The sequence below is a fragment of the Mustela erminea genome, chromosome 20, assembly GCF_009829155.1.
Source record: "Mustela erminea isolate mMusErm1 chromosome 20, mMusErm1.Pri, whole genome shotgun sequence".
Lineage (NCBI taxonomy): Eukaryota > Metazoa > Chordata > Mammalia > Carnivora > Mustelidae > Mustela > Mustela erminea.
Window position 1 is genome coordinate 21,310,663 of NC_045633.1, and position 14,013 is coordinate 21,324,675.

General features: G+C 49.5%; 1 protein-coding gene across 9 annotated transcripts in view; it reads right to left on the bottom strand.

Moving 5' to 3' along the window:
• Window positions 1-987: 987 nt before the first annotated feature.
• The window catches only part of CLUAP1 (clusterin associated protein 1), a 32,643-nt gene continuing 19,617 nt past the window's right edge, over window positions 988-14,013 (bottom strand). For 4 of the 9 annotated variants that reach the window (XM_032327948.1, XM_032327949.1, XM_032327952.1 and 1 more), the window contains 6 exons: window positions 12,769-12,841; window positions 11,359-11,436; window positions 7,054-7,161; window positions 4,474-4,529; window positions 4,164-4,220; window positions 988-1,172 (listed from right to left, as the gene is read on the bottom strand). In XM_032327948.1, coding sequence (XP_032183839.1) covers window positions 1,029-1,172; window positions 4,164-4,220; window positions 4,474-4,529; window positions 7,054-7,161; window positions 11,359-11,436; window positions 12,769-12,841 — 516 coding nt within the window. In that variant the 3' untranslated portion in view covers window positions 988-1,028. The remainder of the gene's footprint in view (window positions 1,173-4,163; window positions 4,221-4,473; window positions 4,530-7,053; window positions 7,162-11,358; window positions 11,437-12,768; window positions 12,842-14,013) is intronic. The other 5 variants (XM_032327953.1, XM_032327954.1, XM_032327955.1 and 2 more) reach the window with 3 other exon arrangements.

Sequence of the window (14,013 nt, forward strand, 5' to 3'; positions counted from 1 at the left end):
TGCTCTGTGTTTTCCGCATCAGAAAAACAAAACGACTCCATCTGCCGCTTCTCACTTCACATCAGGCTAATTATTCTAGTGCTACTCAATCTAACGCATTCTGGTTCATCTTTTTTTTTTTTTTTTAAAGATTTTATTTATTTATTTGACATGCAGAGATCACAAGTGGGCAGAGAGGTAGGCAGAGAGAGAGGAGGAAGCAGGCTCCCTGCTGAGCAGAGAGTCCGATGCGGGGCTCGATCCCAGGACCCTGGGATCATGACCTGAGCTGAAGGCAGAGGCTTTAACCCACTGAGCCACCCAGGCGCCGCTCTGGTTCATCTTTTTAGAGTCAGAAACACAAATGTGTACCAACACTTCTTTATTTGCTTTCCTGAGGAGGAATGCCAACCTTCTGAGAGAAAATGGAACATTTATATTCTGCAGCATATCTCTGTTACCTGATCTTTAAGGACAGTGGGTTTTCATCTAACTTAGCTATCATTCATTCGGAACATTTTAGCAAAATACATTTAAAGCTTGGTATTGTGAACATACAGAAGCAAGAATATAGGATGACAAAACAAAAGCTAGAGTTAAAAGCCGATGTACAGTAACTGTCCCAAACTGTACCGGTGAGGAGGACTCGGACGCTTCCCCACAATTCCTGAACAGTCCTGGAGCCCAGCCCCATGTCCATCCCCCCGACTGTGAGAGGAAAACACATCACACAATAGCCGAGACCAGATGCCGCTGTCCCTTACTTCTCCTGGGGTGTCTGTCCTGAACAGGTGCATCTCTAAGAACACTCACATTTCCCACGTTTCAGGAGACAAGTAAGACCAAACCTACATCCCATCTGGGGCTTGCTTCATTCTCGCTGAAGCTCTGTGGGGTAACACAAGGGAGGCTGCAGAGCAAGTAGGTGGTGTTCATTAACGAGTCCAGCTGGTTTAGTGAACAAAATGGGTTTCCTTCCTAACCTTCCAACTTCCCTTTTACCTACAGATCTGAGGGATTTAATCAGTGTGGTCCTTTGGGCAAACGGGTCAGAAGTCATTGTCGCTCTCATCCAGGGGCTCAGGCTTCCGGACCCTTCGAGTGGGCTTAGCTGGCGAGAGAGCAACGCTCTCTTCTTCCAAATCGTCGTCTTCATCCCCCTCCATGTCAATCTCACTGTCCTCGGAGTCCTCCTATAGGAAGACAACAAAGACAACTGAGGGCTCATCTCACTCCCTGCAGCGTGTCAGCCGAGACCCTCATTCGCCAGCAGCTCAGTAACCAGCAATGCCCGCATGTGAAGGCAGAGTTGGGCGGAGCAGCAGTCGGGCTGTGGAGGCATGAGGGGGGACCCTGGTCTCACACCGCTGGCAGAAATACACACACGACTGCATCAGCTGACCAGTGAGCTCCGGGTGGCAGCGTGCAGCCGCAGGGGCTGGCTTCCCCACGGAGGTCTCAGCACCACCACTGGATCTGCACCGCAACTCCCCAGACCCCGCTCTGCCCCTGGGGAACCAGACACCCACCAGAGCACAGCAAGGAGGGCGGGGCTTGCAGATTAGGAGGGCTGGGCTTTTTGGTTTGCTTGTTTTTTGCAGTTTACCAGATTAGGGATGGAAAGCCACACAGGGAATCGGTATTAGGAGCAAAATAAGAGGAACGCTCTCTCCACTGCCTCGATCTAGGGTGACCAACTCGGCCAGGTTTTAAAACTGCAGGTCCTGTGTCCCAGGTAAACCAAGATGGCCAGTGCCTCGAGCTAGATCATTGCCACCAGCATACATAAATGTGGCAATTTCCTTCTTCTTAAAATCACAAAGCAAAACAAAAACCCCAAAGTGTATCCCACCTTCCTCTCCAGTTGCTCTGCCCTGTTCCTTTACCCCCGCAACAATGAAACTCCTCGCAGGAGTTCTGAACCCATGACCCTACTGGTTTCCCCTCTCACTACCTCCTCGGCACACTCAGCAGGCCTGCACCTTGCCAATCCACTGAAACACTCAGCGGACTCACATCCAATGGTGAGTCTCAGGTGTCTCCCGACCTCCAGGCTGCATCGGGCACAGGACCGCTCCTTCCCTGAAAGCAAGTCTGCTGCAGGGTGCCCTTCCATCCGGCGGCCTGCCCCACCTCACTCCGGCATCATCCCAGTCTCGCACACCCCCACGCCCTCTATCTCCATAACTCTGCGACTCGGCTCAGCTCAGAGCCTTGGGTCCCCTCTTCTCTTTCTACTCTCTCCCCCACACAATCACACTCACCCTTGTGGCTGGAAGACCACCTGAGTATGATGGCTCCCAAATTCAGCCAGCCCAGACCTGACCTTGCACACCACACTTGGACTCCAACTGGTTACTCAACTCCAGCACGCAGATGGCCGGCAGGCAACGCGCGCATGCGGCACATCCCAACTCCTGCGCTGCTCTCGGCGTCCCTGCTTAGGCCTGCCCCAGCTCGGGGAAATGCAGACTCTATGCGCACTGTTAGCCCATCATGACCCATTTCTGTCTCTCTTTCTCACACCCCACGCCCAATAACAACACTTCAATGTTCTGACCTTGGAAACATCCAGAGTCCGACCACTTCTTTACACCTCTGCTGCCACTACCTTAGGCTGAGCCGCCAGCACCTCTGGACTACTGCAGACGCCTCCCGATGGGTGTCTCTTTAATGTTAGCTCTTGGCACCGCAGGCCTCACGATTTCTGGCCCCTTCCCACGGCGCTCAGAGAATCTCTGGATCCTCATCACGTCCTGCGAAGCTCTGCCTGGCCCCTGCTCCCTCTCACAGCTCCCGCCCCCAGCCCACTCCACCCCAGCCATGCCCCCATCTCTGGTCCCTGGGCCTCGGATGCCCCTCCCCACATCACATCCTTCCTTCCATTCAGGCCTCTGCCCACATGTCACCTTACCAGAGAGATATTCCCAGACTTCCCAAAAGACAGCAATCTCCTTCAACCCTGTCACTCTGCTCCTGAACTGCTTTTTCTCCGTGCCACTGTGACCTGACATGCCGGCTGATTCCTGCTGGAATGTAAGCTCCCTGAGGACAGGGACGTGTGGCCCATCACCTCTAACACTTGCATGTAACAGCCACTAGGTACTATCTGTCAGGTGGAAGGGTGAGCCCATGAAGGACAAGGCCGCGTGCCTGCAGAGCAGGTGGAGGCAGCATCCCGGAAACAAACAAGCAACACAAGGCACAGGGGAGACGTCAGCTGTAGCTCGGACATTCGCTCTGTGAAAGCTACACACATGACCAGGCGTATCGGAAGACAAGATGCCAGACGGTGCTATCCGGGCATCCCTAGCAACCAGGCCAGACTTATTTCTACCTCGAATGGCTGAGATGGATGGGCAGAAGCTACATAACCACCCATCCCTGACTGTTAGAAAATGCCCGACGTGGTTTCTCTGCTTCTCTGACTACCTTCTGTGATTTCTAGGCTCGATCTTCTTTGTGCATCTTGGCCAGCAAACCTGAGTGACCTCTCTCTCCCTCTGTGGATTTTGGTCACAAAATATACTGTTGTTACTAAATAATCTTTTGTACAAGGTCAGGCTCATGCTCTGTCCTTGTGTAGCCACTACTGCCACGCTCCAGACACATGCGGGCACGACCTGATAAGGAGGTCTGTGGTCTGTCAGCCTAATCACCCTTTGCCTCTGAGGCCTCACAGGCTTGCCAGAGGCTGCTACAAAGCAGGCAGGCCCAGGGTGATGGATGCGGCAGCCCTGGCAGCAGGGCCCCATTCCAGTGAGTTTCCCCGTCGGTATTACCTCAAGGACACGCAAAGCGCCAGTGGCCTGAGGTCGCAGCCTCCTGCCCAGCCTGACGACCTTGTCTCAAGAGAGCCTCCTTTTCCTGTTTCCTCCCCAGAATGGAACTGAAGAGAGGGTCAGTCTTGACCTCAGGCCCTCAGCAGGTTCCCTTCTTTTCCAGGTTACACTTCAAGGGCCTGATGGCCTTTCTCATCTCTTGGCTCAGCACTCAACACCCATCTCCTGCAAGGGACCTCCAGGCAACTGCACCATTCTTTGCAGGAGAAAGCATTCTCTCGCCCAGGAGACAGAGGCATCACTTCTGGGGAAGGCTCTCTGGTGGCCCCGAGTCGGCTAACACACACACACACACACACACACACACACACACACACACACACAATGAAAAAGAAAACCAACCTGCTTCTTGGAGCTGGAAGTCTTGCATTTACCTAAGAGAGCTGGTGCTGCTTCCATCTTTGGAAAGCGAGAATGGAAAGAACAGTGAGAAGGAAAAAAAAGTGGGGGGAGAGCAAGCACATTCATTTGAAAAGAAAAGAGCCATCCACAAGCAGAGAAGAGTCGGGCTCCTCGAACTCCAGCGCACAGCCAGCAGCGGGCCAGGCTGGGAGGCAGCCCCTCGCGCTCAGCCTGTTGGCTCAGCCAGTCTAGGAAACCAGCCCGGGAGCCTGAAGAACGGAGCTGCTAAAGGGAGCTGGTCGGGACTCACGTCATCATCGGAGTCTCCGCCCTGCATTGTGCCCACGATGCGTTTGCCAGGTCTTCCTGAGAAGAACCAAAGTGTGAAGAAATTATGAAAACCTTGTTAAAAAAAAGGGGGGGGGACAAGAAATGGCATTCAAGATTTGTTTCCCTTAGAAAATTGGGAAAAACAAGAATCAACTAAAAAATTTACTTAAGTCTCATCTAAATGATCAAAACTGCCAAGAAACAGTAATGGAAGGGCACCTGGCTTAGTGGCTTAAGCGGCTTAAGGCTTAGTGGATTAAGCCTCTGCCTTCGGCTCAGGTCATGATCTCAGGGTCCTGGGATTGAGCCCCACATCGGGCTCTCTGCTCAGCGGGGAGCCTGCTTCCTCCTCTCTCTCTCTCTGCCTGCCTCTCTCCCTACTTATGATCTCTGTCTGCCAAATAAATAAATAAAATCTTCTTTAAAAAAAAAAAAAGAAAGAAACAGTAATGGATTTTCCGCATTTCCACTTTGAGAAAAAGGAAAAGGGCAATAAAATACAATCGCAACTCAAACCAGAACACTAAATACGCATCCTGGACATGTTTTCAGAAAAACCACTGACCCCCACTCTGAGTATCTACGTGGTAGAACAGCTGTGCCACCTGCTGAAAAAAGAAAGGCCGCCTCCCTGCACGGACCAGTGTTACTCGTATCTGAACCTATGTCTGATCTCCAAAGAGGGAAACTTCTAAGGATTGCTATTAGTTCATCTTTCAAAACACCCACATTGCCTCAGTGATTCTCCCCTCTCCTCTGGAAGTCACGGTCACCTGGCTGTGACTTCTGCAAACACCCAGGAGCTGTCCTTCCCTGGCGGGAGGCGGACAGCCACTCTCACACTCGACCCCCGAGAAAGGAGCACCAGGGACCCAGGTGCACGCTGCGGGGCGAAGGCAGGGAGGGCAGCTCACAGAGGATCTCACTCAGGACAGGCCTGGGGTGACCACCCTTGGTCAGATAAAATGCAAACCTTGTGTTGTCTAAAGCCCTTATTTACAGTTCTGAGATTTTCGTTTTGGTGGCTGGGCGGTAAGCAGAATTCAGGAGCACCAGTGCCTCTATCAGGGTTTCCTGAGACGATCACATCCCTTTTCAGAGCCTCAGCTCCCATCTGCTGAGTGGGAGCCATGACCCCTAGCCTCTATTTGCATGACGAAGCTGTTAAAACTAAGAGGGAAGGGGTGCCTGGGTGGCTCAGTTGTCAAGCATCTCTTGATTTCAGCTCAGGTCGTGATCTCAGGGTCATGGGATCAAGCCCCGCGTTGGGCTCCACATTCAGTATGGAGTCTGCTTGAGATCCTCTCTCCCGTTCCCTCTGCCCACCCCCCATCACACCCCTGCTCACTCTCTCTCTAAAATAAATTTTAAAACCTTTAAAAGAAAAAAAAAAGACTGGGACGCCTCGGTGGCTCAGTGGGTGAAGCATCTGCCTTCTGCTTGGGTCATGATCCCAGGGTCCTGGGATCAAGTCCTGCATCAGGCTCCTTGCTCAGTGGGGAGTCTGCTTCCCCCTCTACCAGCTGCACCCCCTGCTTGTGTGTGCTCTCTCTCTGACAAATAAATAAGTAAAAATCGAAAAAAGAGCAGTTAGCAGCAAAACTTAATATAAAATGAAGATAATTTACCTCAGAAATGTACCATGTATATAAAAATGCAAACTGCTCCAAAAATTAACAGCTGGTAGACAGATGTTTTAAAGACAAATATAAAGCAACTTAGTAGTATCTACCAAAACAAAGATTTATATAACCTTTGACCTAAGAATCCCATGTTTAATGGCACAAACATTGCAGATAAGCAGAAAGACGTATATACAAAGGAAAGAGGAAAAATAAATATTTTTTAAAGGATCTTTTAATATGTGAATGCCCAAGTAAATTATGGGTATGGTCACGCTACGGAACACTCTGCTGCTGTCAAAAGGATGAAGCAGATTTCTAGTTTACTGACATGGAAGGAGTTCTAATATATTTAATAATTTTTTTAAAAATCAAGTTGATAACAATACACAAAGTCTGGTACCATTTAGGTTAAAAGATGTCTCAGCCGATCTTTGTGTCTGTATTTCACTATATACGTGTGGAAAGGCAATTTGGAAAGACACATCCCCCAGCCACTGACCAGAACCTCTCTAGGGTGGAAAGTGGGACATGAAGAAGACCCCATTGTTTTGTGGGGAACACCCACATTTGCTCCATAGATTTTTTTTGGCTTGAGTGTTTAGCAGTGAAAGAGTAAAAACTAGAAGATTTTTAAAAGGCAGAGATGGTTGTATGAATCCCTTCTCAATGCACTGGTTCTCTGATCATAGGGGATGCCACTGCACTGAGAGCAGTTTGGACCCAAAACGGGTAGAATACAGCTCTGTGCCAGAGGCCGGGGATTGCCATGGCCTCTGTGAGAAACCCGGGCCACAAAGAACAACCAACTTTTCTTGGCACCACAGGTAAGAGTATTAGCAGCAAAGGTGAGCAGTTGAAGGGCTTAGTCCGGCTACACAAAAGGCAGCGTTGTGTGACGGGGCGCTGGGAGGAGGGCAAGGAAAGCAGTGTGGTACCTTGCATGAGCACCTCCATGGCCGTCCGCGGCTTGGACAGCCGCCTCTCCTCCAGTTCACTGTCAGATTCGTCATCTTCCTGGATGTCAATGTCCGAGTCATCATTACCTAGGAGAACACAAGAACACAGAACGAAAGGGGGTCTCCATCACTGCTGCTAGAACAGCTTCTAGCCACAAGGCTCTTGTGCAAAACCGTCTGCACTTCTCAGCCTTCTTTTAGGGCATTAGATTTTATGAGACTCTCAGGATTTGCCTGTAGATACTTAGGAGTTAACGCAGACCATGATATACTGGTTTATTTGTTTGTTCGTTTGTTTTAATAACCTTCCAAAGCAAGGCGTCAGAATACATAAACTAGAAACACTATGCTGGTAGCTGAAACTAAAAATTGAACAGCCAGCTGTCAAGGTAGCTGGAAGTTCTTGGTTAGTTGGGGGGGGATATCATTCTCTGTTCAGTGTTACCCCAACTTGAGCTCTTTGTGGATAACAAAGATGAGGAAGTGGAACCCACTGCAAAGGTGAGTGACTGTGCCAAACAAGCCCATAGGCAAGACAGAGACCAGGCCAGCAAGGTCCAAGCACGCGACTGGCCCACGAAAGATGGCGACCTAGTGCATGGTGACGGGAGCTGGTACTCAGGACACTGTTTCCAGGAGAGAATTCCATCACAGGCATATATAAAGAGAGATCGTTCTCAGTGCAACAGCCTTATACACTGATTTCTTAAATACTCTCCTGCACTCTGGTGGGACGTTTCCGACAGTGAACCTAGAGGAGGAGCATTTCCACAGTGGAGATAAAAAGCTTTCGCCGTCCAGCCTGACTGCCTGTGACCAGGGAGACACACTGGTTTTGGAGGAAGGAACTGAAGGAGTTTGCAGTTGCTGTTCTGATTACTTGAGTCAGAAGTCAGTGTGGAAGGACAGTAGTAATTGTGTATCTGTGAAAAGGCTTTGCTTAGCCCCTGTGATAGGGAGTAGGGAAACGGCAGCTGCATCCGAAAGGGCTCCACTTCCCTCCCCGTGGAGGATGAGCCGTGCTCTCCGCATGGAAAGGCAAACCTGGGAGCCTGGGCAAGCATGAGGACGGGCACCCAGCACGGGCACCCAGCACGGAACTCAGCACAACCTAGCTGACGACGATCACCGCATAGAAGCCTACTCAAAGAACATGCTGAAATAGTAACACAAATTTATGACTAAAATGAAATTCCTGGGGCACCTGGGTGCCTCTATGGGTTAAACCTCTGCCTTCGGCTCAGGTCATGATCTCGGGGTCCTGGGATCGAGCCCTGCATCCAACTTTCTGCTCAGGGGGAAGCCTGCTTCCTCCCCTCTCTCTGCCTGCCTCTCTGCCTACTCGTGTTCTCTCTCTCTGTCAAATAAATAAATAAAATATTTTTAAAAAAATAAAGCATGGCGGTGTGCCAGGGTGGCTCAGTGGTTCAGTGTCTGTCCTCGGCTTGGGTCACGGTCTCCAGGTCCTCGGATCAAACTCCCTGTCGCTTCTCCCTCTCCCTTTGCCTGTCACTTGCCCTGCTTATGTGCTCTCACTCACTCTCTCTCATATAACGTCTTAAAAAAAATAAAATTAAATATGGCAGACAAGAGAGAGTGCCCATAAATTCAGAGTCAAGAATAGTCTTTCCAACAGATGGTGCTGAACGACCGGACAGCCCCATACCCAACAATGAGGTTGGACCCCTACCTCACACGACATACAAAAATTAACTCAAAATGGATCAGAAATCTAAATTATGAGTTGTAACTGTAAAGTCCTGGAAGAGGGGCGCCTGGGTGGCCCAGTGGGTTAAGCCGCTGCCTTCGGCTCAGGTCATGATCTCAGGGTCCTGGGATCGAGTCCCGTATTGGGCTCTCTGCTCAGCAGGGAGCCTGCTTCTCTCTCTCTCACTCTCTGCCTGCCTCTCTGCCTACTTGTGATCTCTGTCTGTCAAATAAATAAATAAAATCTTAAAAAAAAAAAAAAAAAAGTCCTGGAAGAAAACCTAGGGGTAAATCCTGGTGACCTTAAATTAGGCAGTGGTTTCTTAGATGTGGCACTGAAAACACAAGTAACAAAAGGACAACTGATGGCGTGGACTTCATTAAAACTTTGGGCAGCAGAAGCCATCACCGGGAAAGTGAAAAGACAGCCCAGAGAAAGAGAAAATATCTGCAAATCACAAATCACATAAGGATCTAGTATCCAGAAACTATATAAGAACTCTAGCAATTCACTAATAAAAAATAGGCCAATTTAAAAATGTCCAAAGGACCTGAATAGACAGAAGTCTTCAAAGAAGATTTATATGAATAGCCAATGAGCAAAGAAAAGATGCTCCATTTCATTAGCTATCAGAGGAATTCACGTCAAAACAACAATGAAGATACACTTCATACCCACTTAAACTACGGGCAGTTTCTTTGTGTCTCCTTTGAGATCAGCACAGTCCAAATGTAATGCCTGCTGGCAGATATAATTTCAAATCATTTAGTAACAACGTTAAAGTGAAAAGAAACAGGTAAATTAATTTTAACTTAACCCAATATACCCAAAATATCATTTTAATATACAATGTAAAATATTAATTAATGAGTAACTCTACTTTTCTATCATACTAAGTTTTCAAAACCTGGTGTATATTTTCCACAAACAGCAAAGCTCAGTTTAGACCAGCCACACCTGAAGTGCTCCAGAGTCACATGTGGTTGGGGCGCCTGGGTGGCTCAGTGGGCTGAGCCTCTGCCTTCAGCTCAGGTCATGATCTCAGGGTCCTGGGATAGAGCCCTGAGTCGGGCTCTCTTCTTGGCAGGGAGCCTGCTTCCTCCCTCTCTCTGCCTGTCTCTCTGCCTGCTTGTGATCTCTCTCTCTCTGTCAAATAAATAAATAAAATCTTTTAAAAAAACCAAAAAGAGTCACACGTGGCTTGTGGCGCGGTACTAAGCAGCACAGTTCAGGCGCTGAGCTTTCCGAGCGCCTCACGCATCACTGTCCCGAGCGCCAGTACGATGCCAGCATGCAGGAGGCAGTAAAGTAAGTGTGAAATGCAGGAATGTCTGCTCTCCACTAGAACATAAAAACTAAACCACAGCAAGGTTACTAAAGTGCTTTCTAGAAATTTCTCATTTTATGAATGTACCACCCGCAGCAAGGTTTAAAAGGATGGTGGGAAGATGAAGGCTGCCTTACTTAGTACAGAGCATCTGAACAAAATACTTGGCCTTGCTCCTAGGGCGTTCTCCTATCTCTAAGCACTCAGACTTTCTCTCGCTTCTTCAAGTCCCTTCCTCCAAACCCACAAAGCCAGTTTGGTGACTTCAACTCCTGCTCCACAGAGAAGACGGGAGCGTCAGATGGGAGCCCTTCAGCACACGATCCACCTTCCAGCTCGTCTGTCCTGCCTCAGTTCAAGTCCTGCATTCACACATTCAGCAGAGCTCATTGCCTCACTGGGCTCTGCTTCCCACGCTCTTACACACTCCCAGGACTCTCGCCTGGTGCCTCCTTTCTCCTCACATCCACAGACTGAGGCTTTGCTTCAACAGCATCTCCTATTGAGGCCTAGAGAGATGCCTACGGTGACCCCTACTTAAAACACAATTCCACCCCACCCTCTCCACCCGCTTCTCTGCTCTACTGTCCCCCCCAGGGCATTTTTTACCTTCTGCATACAGCTTGCTCTATGCTCATCTCCTCACTGGCAAGTACACTGCTTAAAGCAGAGATCCCTGTCTTTTGTCCATTAATGAATCCTTCATGCCCAGAAGAGAGACTCAACAATGCTTCCAGCGCTCAATCAGCTGCCTGCAGAGTGGTCTATACGCGATGATCTCTTCCAGCTCCTGGATTTTGCCCATTCTCACCCATAATTCATGTCTGTGTTCTATTAGGTCTTTCTTTTCAGAGAAGTTCAGAAGGTCTTCCTTTTTATATCCGTCCCCCAATCCCAATTCTCTGGGCAATGTTCCCACATATACAGCAAAGCAAAGAAAGGCAGCACACCCTAAGAACTTTCGGCTGAGCAGAACTGAGACTAGCCCTTCATATTTTCCTACCTTCTTCACCCATCCCAAGCTAATTAAGTGCTATCCCTCATTCAGCTGTGTTAAGCTGGAAATTATTTTTCCCAAAAAAGTTAAATCAGAGATGCTCCTACGAATGCTTGTCCTTCAAGAGATCCCAAACCTACGGATCACAAAATTAAGTCTGAGTTCAGAAGAATAAAGCAAGATCAGTGAGAAAGGCCTCACGTGCTGGCCTGGGAACAGAGAAAGGTGCAGCCAACCCATCGGGGCTCTTACCTGTGCTGGGCCTCTCGGGAGAGGATAAACTCCACGCAGGCTTATCACTTAGGGCCGCTTCAGGCTCTCCTGGCTGACCTGGAACCATAAAGGTGAGGGGCTGCTTTGGCTAGAGAGGCCCTTGGAATTCCCTACGCTTGCCCCTAAAGGATTCTCCAGCAGTCCCTATTCTCCCTCAAGAGTTTCCTGAGATTTAGGAGAGAGAGGCATAAAACAAGTAGGAAAGGAGAGAGATACAAAGAGAGAGAGAGAGAGCTCTCTCACGTACAAGCCTGAAGCCCCAGGTATGGCATCCTCAAGCACAGAAGAATAAAATATTTCATCTTTAAAAAGAGAGCAGCAAGCAAGAGAAGGAGGCAGTCTGAGACACGCAGCATGAAGACCGAGTGCTGCCACTGGTCCTGAGGCTGACCTGACATCTCGGTCAAGTTCACGGATGAAGCACGCTAACCAGTCGTGGAGAACAGTCCTCCCCAGCATCAAGCTCCTATATATAGGTAACCCCATCTCCCTACACACGACAGCCTCGCTGATCATCTTGGGTCACTGGGGGCCTAGGATGGGTATGTAAGTAGGGGACTCACTCTAAGCGACTAAGCCATTCGCATGCACGGCATCATGACACTTGCTTTCCATTGGTCAGCCCGAAAACAAGGCACCCTACAGACCTCCGAGACCCGGCTCTCTTTTCTAGTTACGTATTATCTGCAATTCAAACCAACAGTAGCCTTCAAACAGGAAAATGGTATTTTAGGTAACAAGAAACCCAAAGCGCTTTAAATGTTATATAACTTGGGGCGCCTGGGTGGCTCAGTGGGTTAAAGCCTCTGCCTTCGGCTCAGGTCGTGATCCCAGGCTCCTGGGATCGAGCCCCGCATCGGGCTCTCTGCTCAGCGGAGAGCCTGCTTCCTCCTCTCTCTCTCTGCCTGCCTCTCTGCCTACTTGTGATCTCTGCCTGTCAAATAAATAAATAAAAAATCTTAAAATAAATAAATAAATACGGGGCGCCTGGGTGGCTCAGTGGGTTAAGCCGCTGCCTTCGGCTCAGGTCATGATCTCGGGGTCCTGGGATCGAGTCCCGCATCGGGCTCTCTGCTCAGCGGGGAGCCTGCTTCCCTCTCTCTCTCTGCCTGCCTCTCTGCCTGCATGTGATTTCTCTCTGTCAAATAAATAAATAAAATCTTTAAAAAAAAAAAAAATAAATAAATAAATAAATAAATAAATAAATAAATAAATAAATAAATGTTATATAACTTGAACCAGCCCCTTAAGCTCTGGAGTGAATTAAAACAGTACCTGATACAAAACTTGTGAGAAAACTGCCTTTTGAAAAGAAAATACACACAGAGGTTTTCCAAGGCCCCCAGCGCTCGCCCGGGGAGACCACGCTGACTGGGAGCCTGGCCTTACTTCCACTGCGGAGCAGGCGCTTCTCCTCCTCCTTCAGCTTGTTCTGCATCAGGCGCAGAGTGTTCTCGGCTTCCTATGGAACAGAAAACACAAGACTCAGAAGACAGGACCTTTTTGGGGGCTGTTTCATTATTCTTTAACATCTGGGTACATAGAGCTAAGTCCGGGCTACAGATCCCGCAGAGATCTAAACTACGCGAACAGACCACCATCACCTGAGCACGAGCTCAGGCCGGGCCGCTTGCCCCACTCCCTGCCAGCAGCAGCCCAGAGAACAGGAGGCAGCCAGAGGGGGTGACTGGCCCGCCTAGCCCTGCGGAGAACGCAGTGACATGGTAAGAGGCCATCACGTGTGACCACAGGTGCCTCCGTGGGATGTGGACACGGGAACAGACGCATTAACTATGGGACAGTACAGGCCTCCTGCTCCTAAAGACTAAAGTTCTGCACAACTCCAGCCCCAAAAGAGGCAAAATGGTGAGACTGATTAGGCTGAAAAGAGAAAGAAAGAAATATTAGCCTAACTCCTAGGGGGACAAAAACTAATGCTTCAGCTGGGCTGCCTAATGTGGCCCTGATCACTGTCAAAAGAGAGAACAGGAGAGGAGACTGGCTTTTAAAACTCTGTTGTTAGGGGCGTGGGGTTATGGACATTGGGGAGGGTATATGCTTTGGTGAGTGCTGTGAAGTGTGTAAACCTGGCGATTGACAGACCTGTACCCCTGGGGATAAAATATATGTTTATAAAAAATTAAAAAAATAAAAATAAAAAACTCTGTTGTTCTAAACATTAAAAAGAGAGCACTGTTTCGTGCACGAGCTAGTGCAAGGGGCCAGCGCTGTAAGCACAGAGCGGAGGTGCGAGCACAGAAGAGCCGAGCAGCCGCCGAAGGATGGAGGGACACGCGTCCCTCCCGGCACTCTCTCTGCTTGCTCAGCGGCCCCACATGACAGCACAGAAGGATACTTTACTGTCACTGGCCCAGACAACCCAACTTTTAAAATGTCCTGAACTCCAGGCTCTTGCCACTGCCCTCCAAATGTGCCTGTCCCAGGCCCCGTGGCTCCACAGCCCGCCCTTACGCTAGAGCAACGGTGGCAGCGGGCTCCTTGTCGAGGGAAAGGTGCCCGCAGGAGGGCGGCACCTACCTCCAGCCAGGCCTCCTGTGCCCCAGGGCAGCTTCGCCTGTTCCAAACACCCAGGTTTGTAGGAAGGCGAGCGTAACCTTTATACTGAAAGCTGTC